Source organism: Tyto alba, unplaced genomic scaffold (assembly GCF_018691265.1).
Source record: "Tyto alba isolate M040663 unplaced genomic scaffold, T.alba_DEE_v4.0 Super-Scaffold_3, whole genome shotgun sequence".
NCBI lineage: Eukaryota > Metazoa > Chordata > Aves > Strigiformes > Tytonidae > Tyto > Tyto alba.
The window spans coordinates 11,424,616-11,445,510 of record NW_024881304.1 but is presented as its reverse complement, the minus strand read 5'-3'; the positions used below and the strand labels follow the sequence as shown (position 1 = coordinate 11,445,510).

The 20,895-nt window shown below is 42.0% G+C and overlaps 1 protein-coding gene across 1 annotated transcript in view; it reads right to left on the bottom strand.

Annotated features, from left to right (window-relative positions):
* Window positions 1-318: 318 nt before the first annotated feature.
* The window catches only part of PTPRG (protein tyrosine phosphatase receptor type G), a 413,639-nt gene continuing 393,062 nt past the window's right edge, over window positions 319-20,895 (bottom strand). Inside the window, exons 16-29 of the mRNA XM_042799608.1 lie at window positions 20,766-20,862; window positions 19,010-19,092; window positions 18,652-18,786; window positions 18,289-18,423; window positions 17,721-17,893; window positions 16,569-16,704; window positions 16,071-16,217; window positions 14,151-14,244; window positions 12,785-12,861; window positions 12,228-12,356; window positions 9,744-9,890; window positions 8,792-8,934; window positions 5,513-5,648; window positions 319-4,789 (exon numbers count right to left, since the gene is read on the bottom strand). Of these exons, the coding sequence (XP_042655542.1) occupies window positions 4,643-4,789; window positions 5,513-5,648; window positions 8,792-8,934; window positions 9,744-9,890; window positions 12,228-12,356; window positions 12,785-12,861; window positions 14,151-14,244; window positions 16,071-16,217; window positions 16,569-16,704; window positions 17,721-17,893; window positions 18,289-18,423; window positions 18,652-18,786; window positions 19,010-19,092; window positions 20,766-20,862 (1,779 nt within the window). The 3' untranslated portion in view covers window positions 319-4,642. The remainder of the gene's footprint in view (window positions 4,790-5,512; window positions 5,649-8,791; window positions 8,935-9,743; window positions 9,891-12,227; window positions 12,357-12,784; window positions 12,862-14,150; window positions 14,245-16,070; window positions 16,218-16,568; window positions 16,705-17,720; window positions 17,894-18,288; window positions 18,424-18,651; window positions 18,787-19,009; window positions 19,093-20,765; window positions 20,863-20,895) is intronic.

The following is a 20,895-nucleotide window of genomic DNA, read 5'->3' as shown; positions in this document are numbered from 1 at the left end:
TAATGACTTTGCTATTTTAAAAATGAAGGAAAAGAAAATAGGAGTATGCATGAATGCTTCGGTCTTTAGAAACAATGGCTGCTTGCTAGTTTCAAATGTTCTAACAAAACAAAAAAAGTCACTACCCCAAATGTTGGAGAGTTGTGACATTGTATAAAATTGACTATCTCCTCTTTTGGAGACGTTTATTCTTAAAACTCAAGACATTTTTCTTGAAATTAATTATCCTCTGTAGAAAATGCTTCCCTTTGCAAATAGTTAACAAAAACACTAAAAACAGTTTAACAGCTAAGACAAAGTAGAGGCCAAATCTCTTCATTACAGTTCCTTCTCTTTCTTTATTTTTGCATTCCTTCTCCTTTGATAAGTAAAGCCAATGTAGTTCACATTGTTAGAATGGCAACAAAGAGAAGAAGAGCAAAGGGGTAACAGTAAGAGTTGAATTACATCTGTAAAAAAAAACAAGAAAAGAAAAAGAAAAGAAGAAAAGCAATGCAGTGGATTAACAAATAGGCATTTTCCCTTCATATAAAAATTCACTGGCACCATTTGAACATAAACTTCAGAACACAAGAACACAAGATCTGATGTCAAAACACATGAATTTGAGAAAGACTGCTAAATCTTTAAGACAACTACATTTTGATATATTTTTTTTTTAATTAAGTTGGTTTTGTTTTGCTGAAAATTAGTAGTATGTATCTTTGGTTGAATCGATATCTATATTTTTCAGCTTGTAAATAAAATATATCAGCTTAAAAAAAGGTTAATAAGAAGGCAGTTGTGCTGTGTCATAAAGATTCTTCTCCTAATGTTCCAGTGTATCACTCTGGATTCAAGCAACTCAAGCAGTCAGAAACTGGAAAAACAACTGAAATTTTGCAGATCCTGTAAATGATTCCACTAACCTAGAACAGACCCACAGTACAGAAACAGTCGCACACAAGAAGTTGTTTAAGGGTTTCGGATTTTTCTTTTTCCTGTTCCTAAATGAAAATTTGGAAACAGACACTGTGAAATACTAAGGAAAAAAGCTGTTTAAAATGAGTGTTCTTTAGACCTTGGTCCTGCAGAGGAGTCGGTGCTTACCCTGCCCACCTGAGCCGTCCTGCTGGCCCTCCCAGACCTTCCTACCGGTGCCGAGTTCACGTACAGGAGTGGCTGCAGGATGGGGCTGAAACTGCCACCCGTTCTAGCTGCTAAGAAGACACAGCGGCTTCTCCTTCTTGGAAAGCTTGGCTGCTCTTACAGGCTCAACACATAGAAGCCTTTCATGACTTTCACATGGTCTGCGGGCGCAGTACACATGCAAGACATGGAAAAATAGTATTTTCTAAAATGTAGACACACACATGCACGTGCACTTCAGTCATTTATTTCCTTATCTCTCCGGGCTGGTGCTGAGGACCACGTTTTGTAGCAATGGGATATACTCAGGTTCTTTTAATTTGGAGGCCTGGATGTTGCCTGGGAACTTCTGATGCTTGAGGGACATCCCGACCGAATACCAAGGAGTGGTTAAGGCTGGGGGAGGGGGGCTGGAGTGGCAAAAGCAAGGTGGCGAGGCACAGGGTGGGACTTTGTTGAGAGCATCTCAGCGGAGCTCTGCAAGAGCACATCTCTGAAAACACCCTCGCTCCTCCTGCCAGTCTCGCTCAGTCCCAGGGAGAGGGTGCAAATCCATGTGAGAGCAGAACTGCAGCTGCTTAAAGTAGGGCAGATTTGGCTCTTCCATGCTCTCAATCCTGACCTTCACAAGCAATTCCTAGCCCCCTCCACTTCAAGCTGAATGCATCACTACCATCTATTGGCTATCTGACTGTCAGCACAGCACTTAACACACAGCTTGAGCCCCCGTAAGAAAAAATCCATGGAGAGCTCATAGAACATCCGTGTAAATTATTTCCCCATGGATTAAACCCCGAGCAAGTATTTCAGGTGTGAGAAAATGCCAATGCAAATGCATGGATTTCCAAAGCACCTACCAAAGTTCAACCCCCACAGCCTTCCTTCATTGATTTTTAAAACTTGTGAGAAGGCAAGGGATTAAACCAGGGATATTCAGGCAGTGTGTCACGAACCACAGTTATCTTCCATCATGCCAGTGAAATGAAAAGTAATCAGCTGAAAGTACTGAACAAATCCAACTCTCTTGATGCCTGCAGTAATCTTTGTGTCACTTAGCTCTTGTCAGGGTTTGAATTCTTAACTTCTCCCTACACCTCCCCAGGAACTTAAATACTTCAGATTGAACTGATGCAACTCATCAGAGTCCCTTTGTGCTACCAGTCGGAATTGCCTGGGGCCAGGATCACTACTGGGGTGCAAGGGGGGGCTCCCCAGCCTCTGGCGCTGATGCGCACTGGCCAGCAGACCACTCAGCCTTTGCTTCCAGCCCTTGCAGGCAGCAGTACTTGAAAATTTACTTAAACAATTCTCGTTACTGGGGTGTAGTGACTGGAACTCCTACCAGACATAAACAGACAGACTCCTCAGTGCTGGGTTGTCCCAAGGCAATGGAGATGCAAACTACGACACAATCATTTGAAACATTTTGCACATTTTTTATGGAGACTAGCTGGTGCTGGACATGGGGTGTCCTTACAGAAACCATGGATGTACTGTTCAGCATTAGCAGTTATTTGGATCACTTCTATGGAGAGATTCAACAAACTGAGAAGTAAAAGGTATCTACATAAAAGGTTGCTGATGAATTCTTAAATACTTTGGTGTTGGAATTAATCAAGTGTATTCATACCAGGAAATCTTTCCCTTATCAAAAATAAAAGGCCAGATACTAGCACCTGTCAGTTAGCATAGCTCCTCTGCTCACAGCGAGGCTGTACCAGCTTGTTACCTCCTGAGGTTCTGAACCAAAATACCTACTCTCAATATAATTTTAAGCAGTTTGCTTTCAGCTTCCTTGTGTGTGAAAATGCACAGAACCTTCCTCTTAGCTAAACTTGCTCCCTGCCCTCCCTTCCAACAAAAGAAGTGGGGTTTGCCTTGCCAAACTTCTATATTTCAGCACGACCGAACTGGCAGAAATTAATAGGTTTACATTTAAATGAAAAAAATATGCTGTAACATTTTGACAAGTCCTGAAAAATTATAGTGCATGTTTTGTGCAGTTAAAATTTAAGAAACTAATGCCATATATAAGGGATAGTGCCTGTCACTGTATACCAAATGTCAGGATGGTTGAAACAACACATTTCCTTTTCAAGGCAGATTCAATAACCCCTCCCTACTCAGCCAAGCTATGAAGGACACGATTAGCTTTAATTTTCAGGAGAATTTTGTATGTGCTTACTTCTTTTGTTAAATAAGGATGGACCTTGTTGAGTTGCAACCAAATACAAAGGAAAAGGGAGCTCGTGAGGATGTATACTTAAATGCTCCAAACAATAATTCAATTATTTATATAATCTGGGGGAAACCATTTTATTGGTATGGGAGGGAAAACACAATAAGCTAGGTTTGTGCTAAAGAATTAGTCTGGCAAAAAAAAGAGGGAGAATGTAACTTTATAGGTAGTTTTTTTATTAGTTTGCTTCACCAGTAAATATGGATCAGTACTTTATGTTTTAGCACTAAAGTATGAAAATTACACACCTGTAAAAATGGCATCTAACAGTTATGAAATTAAGAAACGCCTGTCATCATGTAACATACCATTAGGTGTGAGGTCATATTCAAGAAATAGTAAGGAAATTAATGTGTTTAAAATACTGAATAGCTTAGTAATGTAAAATATTGCTACCTTCAATATATCTGAGAACAGGTCTGATTCTGGGTTGTAGTAGATTTCTCACTGTATTGGCTCTGATGAGAATAAAAGCAAAATACTTTCCCATCACAGGGCTGGTTAAAAACTAAAATCGACATTTTTCTGAATACATGGGGAAACCTTGAAATTGTAAATTCAAAACCTATCACTGTGTCCCACATACGAATTGCATCTAATTTATAATTATATTGTACGTAATTTATATATTCCATGTGAAGCAAGTCTTAGGCCCATAAATGTACAAAACAGCAATTTGAAACAATGCAGAAATAATTGTTTCAGCTCCACAAGGCTATTACACCTTCACTGTAGCTAATAATCACCTGCCACGTTTTGTCAAGAAAGGATGAACACTGCTCATCCACTCCACTGGAATGCAGAATACCATTACCAAAACTGTGACGTGATCATTAAAATAATAAATATGGTATGAAGGGGTACAATATCTGTTGTAGAAAGAATCCATCTGGCCTAGCATTCAAGATTTAAGATTCGAGGGTCACTGTAGTTAGCAAAACTTCACTGCATTTAAACAAAACAGAAAAAGCATGTTTGTTATCATGGAATGTCACATCAGGGCTTGTCTTGTATTAGAATATTATAGGCAGTAACACTGATCATATAGTGCAAACTAGATAAAATTGCGTTTCACTGTGTGAAATAAACAGAGGTGCAAATGCTCAGTAGGATACCATTAAGACATAAAATGGCAAAAAATAAATATCAAAACTTTTATCAGTGTAAAAAAGTAATTGGGTTATTGTATAACCTAGAGTCTGGCAAAAAAGGCCTCAAAAAAGTTCACTCAGTCTTCAGAAGTTCTACAAATTAAGTGCCTTTTCAGGTTTCCAATTAGACAAGAGACTCCATGCTTTCTGCGGGATCAGATTCATCACTGGCCATCACAGCACCATTTTTGTCCAGTGTCATGGGACCATTTCCATTTTCCTTAGTGCTGACCAAGCTTAGCATTGCCTTATAAAGAAACTGGTACTGTTCCTGGAAGAGAAAGGACAAGTTATTTCAATCCTTTCAGTGTACATAAATGAGTGGCACTTAAATTTGGCATTTCCAGGGAAGCTCATGGATATTCATTACTAGAAGCATACATATAGAAAAGAAGACGACTCAGAGAGCAATTACCTCTGTTAATCTAGTTTAACCTTGTCAACCCCAAATTCCACTTTTGGCTAGATTATATTATTCCTGATATATTATTAAACACTACAGGAGGGCAGGACGATATCTGAGCCCACAGCTCAGCCCCAGGTTGTCCTCTCATACCGGCAGAGCCACGCACACGGAGGCGAGGGTGCTGCTCTCGCTGCACACTGAGTGGAGAGCCCTTCTCTCGAAGCTTCCTCTCCCTGCCCAGCTGCATCCCTTCAGATCACAGCGTGCCAGGTTTAAATAGCAGAGCTTAATTTACAGGGCTGGCAGGGGGATGATGACAAGCTGAAAGGTCCTTCTCTGCTAGGGCTGCCTGTACAGTGGCCCCCTGACTGTACGAGAAAGAAGCTTAACTGCAAATTAGAGACTCACAGTGTAGGTTTGCGGTTTATAAAAAATGACAACTATACAAAAAAAGCCCAAATGCAAATTCTGCTTGGTAGCAGATGCAGTAAGGCTTGATAACATACACAATGTGTGTTTTAGTTCATGCTTCTGGTCTCAAATGAAAACCTTGTAAACTATCCATTTATATTCCTTTTAAAGACTTACAATGTCTGTAAATACTCCAGGCCGCATAAGATTTATCATCTTTGCCACCTGGAAAACATCGACAGCATTTTCATTCTCCAGCTGCTGGGACAGAGTGGTAAGGGCACATAGCGTTCCTGCTGACACAGCTCCATACCTGGAAAACCACACCAGAATGGTAAGATACTCAGAAACATACGTAGGCACCAACACAGAGACATGACAATGTTGATATAGTTTTATCTGATTACTCTAGTTCATCTTTGTATCTATTAGGTGGTTGTTTTGTACTGGCTAATTTTTAGTCATTTTAATCTACAGAAGAAATTTGATGGTACACCAGTCGTCTCGGGATACCTGCAGCATTCAATACAAAGAACTGTATCAGCAGAAGAACGTGAGCCATTTAAAAATACCCAGCCTGGGGAGTATAACACTGAAATCAGTTCTCACATGCCACATGTACTGAAAGCATCTGCATTATAGCTGAGCGTATTTTAAATTCATTAGTGGGAGCTCAAGCAAAACATAAATGATTAGAAAGAAATGAGACTTTGCCTCTTCCTCCACATCTGACAATTATATAAAACTAACACGGATATGAGGCGCTCACAAGTAAATGGGGCACATCTCAAAGTCTTCCTTAGGTCTGATTCATCGTCAAAAGGCAACAACCCTGAGTTGGGCACCCAAGAGACATTATGGATTCTGAAGAGTTGAGCTGTGCTGTCATTTAGTAAGAGCCCAAGCAACGGTTATCCGTCAGGATCATGACTCAGTGTGTCCTTGAGATACTGGTCAGGTAGAAACCTTACAGCTGCTAAATCTGTGGGTATGCTGGAATCACGAGCGCAGTTGTGGGCCATGGGATGGACAATCCGAAGCAACAGGGCCTCATAATGGCTTGTGAGGAGCCTCGGCTGTCCTCTGCTCTCCCAGTACTCAGAAGACTGAAATTCTGTCCCGGTTTTGCTATGGGTTTGCTCTGTGACTTTGACAAAGTCTGTGTCTAAATGTCCCCACCTGTAAAAGGGGACATTGATGTTGACTTGCTCTGTAAACCGTTCGGAGACCTGTACACGAAAACTTAAATAATTGGCAAGTACTGCAATGCCATCTGGCATCATAAGATTACCACTAGGATTTTTTACAGCATTCCTGTGGAAATCAAGACATATGCTGACTTAATTTCATATGATTTTTACAAACTTAATTTGCCTAGAAATGAGAAACAGAAATCAGATCACAATGGATCTGCTATATTTGATGAAAAGTCTATGGAAGAAGCAGCAGGGCTTCTGCAGAACTATATAGATGGCTGTGACTGATCATCTACAGGGATAGTGGACAAAGTGGTGAATGCTTGTACCTGATGGGACACAACCAAATGCTTCCGAGGGTCTAATGGCCTCATTTTTACTTGGGCTGATAACCTCCAGCTCCCAACAATCTGAAGGCTTTTCTGTCAGAAAATTATGCAGCAAATCTTTATCTAGTTGCCTACATATGGGCAGTTATATTTAAAAATCTTGACAACTGTCTCGAGTTGGAATTTCTGAACTTCTTTGAAATGTTTTTATCAAGTTCAACCCACCATGTACTTCCTAAACGCCACATGCATTTAGTATCTGCAAGTTCATATATTTGGAATTAATCTGCAGTTGTAATTATTAGTGGATTATGTGATATAGTTGTTGCATGTAGTAAAGGGAAATTTTCATTTTCAGCTACATTTGCTTAGGCTCCAATGAAAAGCAGAATCCACATTATGTATTAGGCATAAAAAGAAAATCATTGAATATGACAAATAAACCAAAAAAGCAATTTACAGAAAGAATGACTCAGCACTGTTAGGAATCCAATTTTGATTTACTTATTTTTTTTTGGGGGGGGGTCTAGCATGAAATGCCCAAATCAATAATGGTTCTAATTTTGTAAAACATAATCTTAAATACTGCAAGAGTAGCAAAACCTCACTTCAGACTACCCACAGCATGAATATTAAAAGTAGCCTGGAATTAATCAGTGTTGGCAAAAGGCAACAGAGCTTACACTGTACATTAGCAAGGCAGGAGACAGTGGGAGAAAAACTACTTGCTGCAGCCCAAGGCACCATTTGCAGGAGTCTGTTGGGAAAAACCTGTTGCAGCAGCAACACACCGATGTGAAGGGAACGCTCTTTCAGCAGCGGCAGATGCCAGCACACATTCGCGCATCAGCACAAAGGCTGATCTGACCACTGAAATACCAGAGTATGGTAATAACATTTTTGCACGGAAGGTGAAGATTTCCAACACCTTCCCCGTAATTCTGTTTTGTAGCAATGACAAAAGGTCTAATGGGCTGGCGTGCAGCGGGGTTGCAGGTATAGCAGTCGTTTATGCTGGCTTGGTGTTCGCTCTACGGGCAACTCAAGCAGTGTCAAAAATTGGGCTTACTTGGGATTTTAATGGCAGAATGACTCCAGGAAGTGCTATGCCTGCCAGGAAACAGTCCCTCCAAAAAAGCATCTGTTAGAGCCAGGCTCCAGCTTCACTAGAATGGTATTTTGCAGCTCCGTCATGTGTGCAAAGTAATAATATGCAATGCAATGCAATATTTAGCACCCTTTATAACTGGGCATTCAAGCATAGCTGGCAAGACTGCTCACCATTGCACTACAAGAGAGATGAGTGTTGGGGCATGCTGGTCCTGTGTTAGTGGGCTCCCTCCCTCCCACTTGGCACCATATCAGCCCCTTGGAGTGTTTTGGGGGAAGCAGAAGGAGGAAAAATAAATCTGCTCTCAGAAAACCTGGGCCCTTTGTTGCAAGATACTTCTGCTGCTCATCCTGAGACACAGCTGAGCCAAGCTTGTTCTGTCTTACATAGCACATTAAACCTAAGCTGTTAGACAGGAGCTCAGGCTGTTCTGACACTGGTTTCCACAAGCCTGTACTGGGCTGCTTAGAGCCTTACCTAAACTAGGGCTCTGCTGGGTTCTGAAATAGGTTGTAGGATTTGTTTGGGATACTTCCAGGTGCAGAAGAACCCAAAATGCTTACAAAGGAAACACAGCTTCACTTTCTGAATCCACCTAAGAATATGACAAATGTAAAAACTACACTAAGCAAAATGTATTTGGCCTCAGATGCCAACTGAAAACTCATCCCTGGAAGTTTAAATATTAATGATTCTGTTCCCTAGACCACTAAACCCCATCCGCTCCATGCAAGAATGGACATCAGTCCTAACAAGTGTCCTGTAGCTAAGTAACTTCTTGTACAACCTGCACATAAACGAGAGGAAAGAGGTGACATACTCATCATGAACTATGGTGGGGCCATCCCTTGTTAAGGCCTCTTCCTTGATTACATTGATAAGTTCAAAGGTACTGCTTATGGGAGCATCTGGGTTTGGCCATTTAGGACATTGGAAGTGGCGGACTTCCAGAACGTAGTCATCCTGCAATGAAAAACCAGCCTGGGCATTAGCTACTTCAGTTTCATGTTCACCCACTCCCCACAGAAAGAGGAAAGAGCCTCACTACAAATTGAAGAGATACCTTCTTCTTCTGAACAGTTTATTGAGAAAGGAGAAGACAGACACACAGCTCTAGCATCTCTGTAACAGCAAACACCCTAAAATAATGCAACTTTAACAAAATGTTTAATTGACAAAAGATTTTGTATTTGAGCTCAGGGCTTATGTCCATATTGACCTCTCTCAGAGCCCTTATAGCTCTAAAGTCAAACAAGAGAAGAACAACCAAGGAATTAAAATTTAAAAGGGCTTGCAAACTATTGTTTTGCTGTAAAATCCAGCTGCAACCTGGATAGCAAACTAGAGGCAGGCTTATAGCTTAAAAGAAATGTGCTTACATAAAATCCCTTAAGTAAGACTGTCACACAATTAACTATAAATGCTGAATTTTATAAGAAGAAATAGGACAATAAACCTTGGTGTACTTTACAAAGAATAACTGAATCTACTTGTGTGATTTCAAAATGAAAACCCAATGTCTTCAGTTTCATATAAGACAAGCAATCAGGACTATGGTCTTGCTAGCTAGAGGAATCTACTTGGAAATAGAAGATGTGAGAGGGAAAAGGAGCCAATGAGAATACCTCCTCCCTGTGAGCAACATGCACGCACATGCATTTACAAGTAAATCCCCTTCAAAACTGTTTCTGAACTCTTCTTCTTCCATATTTAAACAATATCAGTAACATTTTGGTGAAAAGCCAAGACCCACATTTGGAGGTTTATTTTACCTGGGTAGCTTCAAGGATAAAGTCATGGATGATAATTTGCTCTTCATTAGAGAGGCACAGTCTGTCTTTGCTGATAAGGGTCACAGTAAAGGCCTCACAGTTCATGGATTCCTCGCGACTTGGCCAGTACACAAACTCATCTTCTGCCTGGAGGAATGAAACAACACACTACTGCAGCCTTTCAGATACCTTGTGTGTGAGTGAAAAATCCAGTGGATCAAAAAATTGGTTTGATAAATAGAGATGATCAGGAGATGACCTTTAAAAACCATTCCTGTCTAAAACAAATTTACTATTGCAGTAGGCAGTAAAAGCCTGCTGGATCCTTCCTTTGTGTGTCCAAACAGGTAACATCTGCTTTTTAATTGGTTTCACAGGGAAATGGTTATCTTAGCTCACTCATACTCAACCTTTCTATTGTATCCCAGGCTTTATTACCCCTTGACTACACAGTTTTGCATGAAAGTCAGATATCTGTTTAGAAAAAAACTCACTGACCTTTAAAAATTAACTGCTTATTATTTTTAATTTGTGTTTATTGTGGTCTAATCCAAAAGTCAAGGTCTGTGGATCAGGTCTAGGTAGAAGGTTGATGGATACTTATGTAGGGCTTGAATTTTTAGGAGAGGAGGAGAGGAGGAGGAAGGAAGAAATCCAAATATTCTTAGCCTTGAAAATAACAGTGGCTTAGCTTCACGCAAGTTCTCCAACAAAACTGCTCTACTGAAGGGACACCGTAAAATCTCAGTGGTACTGTGAATGGTGGAAGAAGCTCAGTGCTCAAGTAGCCTGACAGGATGTAGATAACATACTGTCAAGGCTATTCTTTAAAAAAATAACTGTAAATTCCTCATTTACTGCAGAGAAAGGAAATTAGGCTCTGCCACCACACACGTGGAAATCCTTTTTTCCTCCTGGCTTCAGGGGTCTACTGTCCCTGCAGTGTAAGCACAGAAGCTACTCTGGCAGAATGCACAGCACTGCACACCTGTGGCTCTGAGCAACCCATGTTTAACTCATGAGAAAACGTGAGCTGTGAACCCGCTTCACCCTGCTGCAGCCATAAACATGTCTCTAAAACCAGGCCTGGAGCCTTAATGCACATGATATACAAGATATTGTTGAGATTTGGGCCCAAAATGTTTATTCTGAAAATGGGACTTTGGGTCCTAAGCCCTCTGACTGCCTTGCCAATCCTGCCCTCAATAAACAGAGGTGCCAACAAGCAGTGTAATATCGCTGAGTGCCGGGGAAGTGACCTGTCCTGCCCCGTGACAGGTCCCCATGCAGCAGGAGCTTGCATTATTGCCTCGTCCTTTGGCATCCATCACACATCCAGCACCTTGATGCTGTCTCAGTCCCGTGCCACCCCTCCTTGCCTCCCCACGGGACCCACGCCAAATGCCGAGCCAATGCACGGATGCTGCTGCTCTGCTGGCCAACCTCCCCAACCACCACTGGGAGCAGCAGAGCTGAAAGAAGGGACCAGGCATCCTTGCAAGGGATGTGGCGGAGTCCAGCATTCCTCCTTTACCCTCTAATCACTGTTGTTCAGCAGAGCAATTTCATGTACTTGTAAAGACAAGATCAGCCTCTTCATTTCCACCTGACACACTTTCATTTCATTAGTGCTTTGTGATTCGATCGGATTTCTCTGAACGCTGTTCGCCTTGCAGTGCCTGCAATCCCTTTCATCGCACTGAACACAGGAAGCATATTGACTGATGCTTCTTTAGTAGCCCCTCATGAATGCTATTTTCCTGCTGTAATGAAGGTGGTTTCTCTTCTACTCTCAGCTACAATTGTCTATTCATCTCAGTGATGCATGCATGAAAAAATGAACCGTTTAGTTCTTAATTCTTTTCAACATGCCCTCTTGAGACATGGCAGTAAATCTGGAAGTAGTGATTAGCACTTCACCCGTGTCTCCTTATTCTCTGTCTGTCTGTCTGTCTCATTATTTCCACTTAAATGAACATACATGTTTGCTTTTTACTTTCATCAAAAATAGCATTTCTAACCTTGCACTGCCATGGTCTTGCATGGCCTGAGTCTTAAGCCCCTGGGCAAACAAGTAACTATCCTACTGTCCCTGCTTCGTATTTCTGCTCCTCTCCAAGTCCTCACCCATGGCCCCGGCCACTCGGTAACCTCAGTGCCTTGCACCCTGCCAGCCCGGCAGCCCTCAGGAGCTTTGCAGAAGTCGTCATCACCAGCATGCTGCCTGGGAGCACTGTGGTCCATCCAGCTCGGGATGTGTTCCCCAGGGGCGAGGGCAGAAAGGGAGAGCAAAAACCAGGCCCCACATCTCGGAACTTGCCTTTTTGTAACAAGCTTATGGCAAAGCTAGAGGCAGTGGCTCAGAACCTGGCTTTTGCTTTCAACCAGAAGATAGTCACAGCGTGTAACTAAGGGATCCTGCGCTGGGGCTCGGCTGGGCTGAGCGGCCGCGGCACCGCGCGGGGAGGGACGCGGTTAACTCACCAGGCTCTGGTTGTCCGGCAGCATGACGATGATCTGTGCATTATGATCCCAGATCATGCGCCAGAAATCTTTAGTCGTATGTGGCAGCGGATGCTGGGTTATGATGAACTCGTTACTCCTGTAGTAGCCCTTTTGCAGCAAAACAAACCACACAGTTACTTACTGCCTTCAGTACTTTTAAGGCATTAATTTAATCTCTGAGGACATATAATGACCCTATTTCATTGTATTCCACAATTTTTTCACACAGACTATAATTTTGTAACTCCATTTCCATTCTGCAGAGTCCCTGTTGTTTTCATTTACTCTAAATCCCAGTATTTATTTGACTGTATCTCATGGAAATACACATTCCATCTAAATGCATCTTGTATTTAATTTTTTCAGGCAACAATCTTTAATAAAACACAGTTAATAGCTTTACATTATGGGGAAGGTGTTAAAATCTCATCTGTTAATACACAGCCATTACATACAGAATTAAGACAATTATAGGCATCTGGTATTTAGCACCTTAGAATTGATTTTACTTTGTAATTAGGTGTTGGCTTCCTCACCATGATATAAGAGGCATTAATGTAATCTGTTCCCTTCATTCCAGGCAGTGGTGCCAAGCCCACTCTAGCACGCTCAGCTATAAGATTAAAAAAAATCAGAGAGAGGAAAAAAAAAAAAAAAAAAAAAAAGAGATCAAAGTCTGGTCATGGCACAATGAAGAAAGTAAGAATTTCTCAGACGTTAACAAACCAAACAGTGTGCAGCTCCCATCTCCCACAGGAGCAGGCCAGCACTTTTAACCGCGTTAAAGCATTGCCTGCTAACACAGGATATAAAAGAGAATGTTGCACAATATTCCCACAAGGACAAAGTAATTTCAGGAATCAAATTTTACTATAGCAAAGATTTTCACAGCAGGCTGAATTACCAAATAACAGTATATGCAGTGATAACAGGGGATTTCAGGTAATTCTTGACTGTAGTGTTCCATTTGTCTCCAGCAGCACGCAAACCCAGCTGATTTATTTTGTTTTCCTTACCACTCTGTAGCACTACCATCACTCACTCCTCCCAGTTGGAGAGTGAGATAACCTCCAGAGACAAAACCCTTCCCTAATGGGTAATCACCCAGAAGTGTGTGTGTGTTCTTCAGCAGATCTATGCTCCTCTGTGTTTGAGGGCTGGGTTCAACAACATCCTCAAACCAACTGACAGGCTCCTAGTGCCAAACCAAAATCACCGCCGCTACGTGACACAAAGTGGAAAGTCGTATAGACTATTGCTGCCATGTTCACATTTGTTTTTTAGACATATCCTGATCTTCTTCTTTTATAGACATATCCTGACTTCCCTTTTTATTAACAAACTTCACGATGGACTGTATCTGTGCCATTATTACTTTGTGCTAGCTTGGCTGTCACCCGTCCTGTATGTCCTGTACTCTGGGTAATGTGATGGGCATGATGTTGTGCCCATGCACATTCATACCACTTGGCAGCCACGCACAGATTCCATATTAATGACTGTGAAACCATGGTCTTGGGCACTAAATACCCTTAAAGAGAAATTTTGTGTAGTAGCTGAATTACAAACAACTTGTGCCAATCACACTGGAAGATCTCACCTGAGCTGGATGCTGGATCAAAGTAATTCTCTCAGTGTTGCATAGATTTATCCCCTACCTAATTATTCAAATTCTTAAGCACTTCAAATTAACATTTCACTTGGACAGTATATCTGGCTGACACTGTAACTATTTTCTTTTGTTCAGTTTCATCAGGGTAATTCTGAAAGACAAGACATCTTGGTCTGAACAAATGATTACATTTCTACTTCTAGTGCCTATGCCTTTTCATGCATAACACTGGGAGAATTCAGTACAAAAAGTTATGCGAGGCAGTAATCAAACTGAAGATGTGATCTTACACGGCACGACTGATGAGTTCCTGTTCTTCTCTTTGTTGCAGTCTTTCTGAGCACTGAAGCATTCCACATATTTTGCATTACACTGTGTAACCAGCTGAAAGAGAATAAAGTAGTAAGTCAGTCCTCACAGCGCACTAAATGAAGAGAGGAGGTTTCTTTGCCAACTCCTGGGAAGATGCATCAGTAGAAGAATAAACTGCATTGTTAAACTTGTTTAAAGTACTCAAGGTGCCAGTGGAAATCATCCTTTTCATACAACATGGTTAATGGATAAAAAGATCTTTGCAGCTCTCAGCTTCGAAACATCCTGAAAATGAAGTTCTATCAAAATGTATTTTCACAGAACACTTCTTTTAGTTATATTTGAGAATACATTTCAAAGACTTGCAGATATGTTCAGTTAGAAGCAGGTCTCAAGGAAGAAAAGCAAGCAAAATGAAACAACAAAACTTTTATGTTTTCTTCTAAAATAAAAGCCAGATCATTCCTGCAGAATGTCATTTTCTGCCAGGCCTTTGGGGAACCCACCATGCCGGCATCTGAGATCCGAGGCCATGGGTTACATTTGCTGGTCTGCCAAGTTCATTCTGGGCTGATGAAGCACAAAGAAAAGTCAGGGAGGCAGATTTGTACTAGAATATTCCCCCAGGGTATAGGGAGACTCTACCAGAGCAAAGAAGGTAAACATGGCTTTTCCATCTCCTGTACAAGGCACTCATTACTCAGCGTAATTTTACTCTAATATGGTTGAATGTAAACTACTGTACAAGGGAATGAGCACAAGTTATTTTCTGCCTGCTCTGTGGTAGCAGCAGAAATGAGAGAAAGATTTAATAATTGCTGCTGGTCACATCACAGTTTCAAATGCACTGTAAACAAGATAGCACTCAACTCATCTATGTACTGGCAGAAGCCCCATTAGAAGTTATGGGGTTTCTAAATACCTGTGCAATGTTGGCAGAGAAAGTAATTTCTAAAAATGGCACTTAAGTTTTTTGAAATTTTGCCACAAGTCATCAGAAAACATCTTTATACATATAATTTAGTATTGTTTGTAAAAGTACAACAGTTTTTTTAATAAGAAATCTTTTTCTCCTGCTGCATTTTGTGTGCGTATGTGTGTGCTTGCACTTGCTTCTTTAATTTAGTAATTAAGCATCTGGAATGTGTTGACTGATGGAGGAGTACTGAGATTTCTACAAGTGAATTCAGAGAAGAGCCTGTTCGTTTTTTGAGTAGCTTTGCACCTGTTATAATTTAACAGTTTCAGTTCCTTAGGTAGTTATTAACTGAGTGAGTATAGCTGTGAAAACATGTAACATATAATCTTCTTATGATACATAGTCTCACAAAATATTTTAAAATGCATTCACACAAAATGCAATCAGAAAATCTTAGATTTCACATAGGAGATCTAGGCGAAAAAATGTACTTTGGCTAGGACGAAAGCAGCTATGTTGTAGCAGGGAAAAGCAGCAAGCATCGTTATTAGCAATGAGAAAGGCATATTTTGTTTCCAGGTCTTACAACATTTTTAACTCTTTATCTATAGTGCTGAAAGAGTAAGTGGTGCTATGAACCTCATTTCATGTCTTTCTTCATATATATATGCATGAGTGCCACAGCTTGGAGGAAGACTTCCAGCCAAGTTAACCACAGACTCAGGAACATCCAAGCCCCCTTGGGAACAGGGAGATCAGCAGCACACTCCAATGTTCCTCTTCTCACCTCTGACTTCAAGAGTGTTAGCGCTGATTTCCAGCAGTGTAGCTAAGACTGTTGAGGACTGAACTTCTCCAGATGCCGTGCTGCACTGATCAGGTATTGTGGTTTGGTTCCTTATCTATGACAACTGAAGACAGGCTATATGAAAAAGAGTAGGGAAATGAAGTCCCTCTGGATGGCAGTGATAAGGCTTACCTTGAACTGTTTTTCTAGTCGTGTCTTGCCTCCTATGCCAGGTATGAGGATGCTGTTAACATAACTATGCAGCTGGTTTGCAGATACTTCAGTCTCCTTCCCAAGGATGGCTTCCAGCAAGGCATCATGAATAAAAATGTACTGCTCCTAGAAACAAAAAAACCCCAGCATGTCACGTAGGCACTTGGAATAAAAACTAAATAGCTGGCTTTAAATGAGGGGTAGAGCATACTGAAGGAAAGGGTGTGCAAAACAAGCCACCCATGCAAATACTGCCAAATCCAGAATAAACATTTACAAGTGTAGCATGTACAACTCTGAATAAGTCAAAAGCAAAATCTGAAGTTTCTGGTCTAGAAAGAAAGAGACATACCACTGTGAAAAATGCCTGGTGATATATTAATTTTTTACAGCGATGAAACTGAAAAATCCATTTTCCTTTTGATTACAACATAAAAATAAACATGGCTTTAAATTCAACCCCACTGCAATCTTTACCTCTGTCTGGACGAGGTAGTTGCGCTGTGTCCTGATATGTTTCAGGAAACCCAGGACATTAACTGTGCTTTTGTCTTTTATCTGTTGCAGCATACTGTCTATCACAATGTAGGTACCAGTTCTGCCAACACCAGCGCTACAGAAGATATAAGAGAAACGCATGTCACACAGCCAGACCAAAGTAAATGTTCACAACGGCAGAACAGAACTAAGCAAATATTCCTGTTCACATACTTTCATTTCCTGGCTAGCCCCAACCGTGAAAGTTTCTGAACAAAGTATTTTGATTTTCTGGGAATTTTACCAGGCATATATTTCATGATCTGACACTTTGCTGTCCTGTTTCCACTGCTGCTGTTACTGGCGTTGGCAAGAAGAAGCCATATAGAGATCCACCCTATGCCGAACTGCGGCTGTCCTGGACCACCAAGGTTCTTCCAGGCTGTAGGGCTGCCTTGGTTGGCTTCAAGTCTTGAGGCAAGGTTTAAGCTTCACAGTGGAGCTGTAATCCTGCTCTGGAAATGCAAGTGGTATCAGCACTATGGAAAGGCATAAGAAAGGGCTAATCCTGTGGAGGCAGGACTCCTTGAAGGGGAGGAGGGCGGTCCTGGGCCCAACAGAGAGGATGGAGAGGGGAACTCTTCAGAGCTTCTCAATTTCTGCTCAGGAAGGAGCTCTAATCCCCATCATCTTCTCTTCTTCACTATGGTGCTGTACAGTGCCCTCACACACAGCGATGAAGACCACATCTCCTAACTCATTTAAGGGAAATCCTCTGTTGACTGCAAGTGCTGGTGAATGCGAGTGTGGTTCAGTGGCAGTCGCATGCTCAGGTGTCTGTGTACTCACGCAGTTGGTTGCCACCAGATATGATCATGCACTGAACAGGCAGGCTACAAACAAGCTTCGAACAAGGAACTACACAACCACCTCAGTGCAATGCTTGGCAGCTCAGTACCGTGACACAGTTGCTAATGCAACTAGGAAGCTTTTGCATTGGAGCTGTCTTAAGATGTAGGCAAAGCAAGCACTCCATGGGGGTGGCACACTCCTGCATTAATAACTTATGGCGGTTGTCTTAGCTGGCACGTAAGAGCACAGGCTGTGCACTAGGTTTGCTTGCCATGAAGTAGTTAATCACACCCATCGTACCTGCAGTGCACCACCACTGGCCCCATGTCCGGGGTTCTGGCTGCGGAGGATCTCCTAACGAAGGTTAGCACGGGCAGAGCGTACTCTGGCACACCCATGTCAGGCCACTGAGTGTAGTGATACTGAATAACCGTCCTCTCATTCTGCCGCCCTTTGGGGTTTCCCTTCTGACCCTGTGTGCAGAAAGAAGAGAAAGATTAGGGACGAGAAGCATAGAAAGATACTCAATCCTGCTGGCTTGCTCAGCTGAGAAAGTGATGGACTCTAAGAGAAGAAATCCTCTGCAGCTCTGCCTCCTGCTAGGTGGAGACAGAGTTCAAGGAAAAATACATGTGGGAACAGGTAATAACAGCAGTAAGGGTGACACCAAAGCAGCAGTGAACTTGAGAAAAAGAAATACATGCTAAACCTTTCACCAGGTTCCTTGTAATCCTGGCTTTGCTTATTTATTTCCCAACCACTTGCTACTTCAAGTTGCCTATGCAGACTCTGAGTTTTGCTCCTGCGTGTCTTGCATCCCATCTAAGCCAGAAAGCATCTGGATGAGAACAGTGAGGGCTTTACTCACCTTTTTCATCTTTGTGTTCCTGACTGTGAAGCGGCGCACAGTGTAGCAGGCATGAATGTTTGTGCTCTTCAGCGTCACAATTATGTTGCCATACTCCTCGCTGTTCTCCGACGGCCAGTACTGATCACATTTTCTCTGAACAAAAACATGTTTGGGTGGGTTGGCTAAGGGTTTGAGCTTCTTCTTTATATTTGAGTTTAGAGCTTTTTTTAAAAGTAAAATCATGTCTAGCTATGTGTCCCTTTGTTAGTTATATATTATACATCAATATGCATCATCCCAAACCATTTAAGAGCAAATTCTGCCCACGTGATTCAGGGAGGTGGTAAGGAGCAACTGTTAACAAACTAAAAAATCTCTTACTCTTCCTTTTTCAACAAGGTTTGTGATCATGACAATGATTCCAGTATTTTGTTCCCAAATCATCCTCCAGAAATCTTCAAAGGTAGACTTTAAAGGTCCCTGTGTAGCAATGTAGGCTTTTGCTTTGTTGTAACCCTTCAAAGAAAACCATAATGCCAAGTCAGATGAAAGCAGTATCATGGCAGACATATTAATATTTTAAAGATAACAAAGGTGCCTTTCTCATTCAGAATAGCAAGGAATTTGTAGCAAAATTATCAGGTGAAGTTGGAAAACATGACCACTTCACAGATGGCAATAGTTCCTCCTTGTGGAAGGAATCAGAGTTAGAGAAGAAAGAACAATTCAAACAACTTACATCGACATAATTAGCATTAATGTAGTCACTGTGCTTAGAATCTTTTCCTGGTAAAGGTCTTAGCTTCACCCTGCTGTGATCATCTGCAGGATAAAAAACAGAGCAGAGAAGCATTAAGGAAACACAGTGCAGAACTGGGGGTAAACATCCCATTTCCTAGGTTTTGGAGTAGTCCTTATTAATACACGGAAGAAATTGGCCTTGGCTTGGAGTCAAGGGGGAGGTGGGAGTACCTGTTGTTGGTCACCTGCTCACAGTAGCAGGTCCTCAGGCTTCACATCCCTTAAAGGATGTGGTTCACATTGGGACAGCTGCTCTTTAAAGGATGCTGGAGCCTCAGGAGCACGATCTCTCACAGGGCGCAGTGTGACTCAGAGAGCCAGGACACCCCTCGGAGCTGCGCAGCCCCACTCCGAGACCCCGGCCAAGCCCTCGCAGGCAGCAGAGCCACCTTGGCTTGGGTCAGTGTCTGAGCTCGTTATCCTCACCCGGTGCTGGGCTCAGACAGCTCTACTGGCTCCGGGAGCCAAGTGAATGTCCTCACTCCTTCACCACTCTCATCACATCAAGAAGATAGACTTTAGGTCATGCTCTTTAGCTCCTCTTTTTGTTCCACCCAAATGCTTGGCTTTGGCTTAAATCAGAAAAGAATTGCAGTACTTCTGCTCCTAGGCAGCAGCACTGGGCGGGGTGGTGCTTCCAACACATGCAGAGATGAGACACATGGGCTAACTTTAAGCATGAAGAATCTGGTTTCAGTTCCCTTCTTTCAGCACCAATGGAGAGAGAGCAGTTCCTCCAGGGGCAATCTGGAGGACTGGAGTGACTGCTCCAATTCTCCTCCAGTGGTACGTTTCTCTCTGTGCCTAGAGGGGCCAGACATCTATGTCTAAAATCAGAGTTGGGACAACCGCAATGAATCCCCTTGCCCAAGGCCACACACCAAGACTTTTACAAGTCTGGGAATTTGTCCTCAGCCAGCACCTTGATTAGTTCTGAGAATCTGCTAGAGACATGTGTTTCCTTTCTATGCCATCAAAGCTACTCAAGTTTTATTGCAATGTTTATGAACATTGTGAATTTTTTATCAGTGGCTCTCCATCTTTGTTCCTAAACCACAGTGACTGCTGCATCTGCCATTTGTTCCACATCAGAGAACGATATAGAAAAAGTTAGCACATTTCTGTCCCAGACCTGCAATAATCTGCATTCTAGAGCAGAGTCCAGATTTGCAGTTCTCAGAGGAATACAGGCAAAGCCTGCATTGTGCTACAAAGATCACTGTTTGTCCAAATCGTAGACACAGCTGAAGTGCTTTGAAATACAGCAGGTAGACTCTGTGATTTAGCACCTTTGGGATTATAAGGGAATCCCAAGGATCATCAGTAAAACTCTTTGCTCCACCACGCACATCCCTTAGGCCAGTGTTCAGACATTATGAGGCAGAAGAGCTCTGATCATCAATTTATCCCAGTTATTCCTCCACAAAATTTCATACCAAATTGATACTTCTAAAACTACACTTGGACCACCAAACTGCAAAACGTTTTAAACAAAAGGTGGAGTGAAATCCTGGCCCTAGAGAAGTCAAAATGTCCACTGCCTTTAGTAGGGAAATTTTCTCCCAGCCACACTTTCACATCTTTATTAATTACTGTGCAATAATGTATCTGAAGCCACCTGTGTTTTCCAGTCACACACAGACACACTGTGAGAGGTGAGTCCCTTTTCAGGTTGATTCACTGTGCTTACTTACATGCTAGGATGTTGATGTATCTGTTCTTGTGCTTGTTGTCGGGGTGGTTGGAATGCTCTGCAGTGATGTTCATGTCAGCTGTACAGCGCTGCACTTCCTAGGCATAAAGATTATTCGAATGGAAAATGTG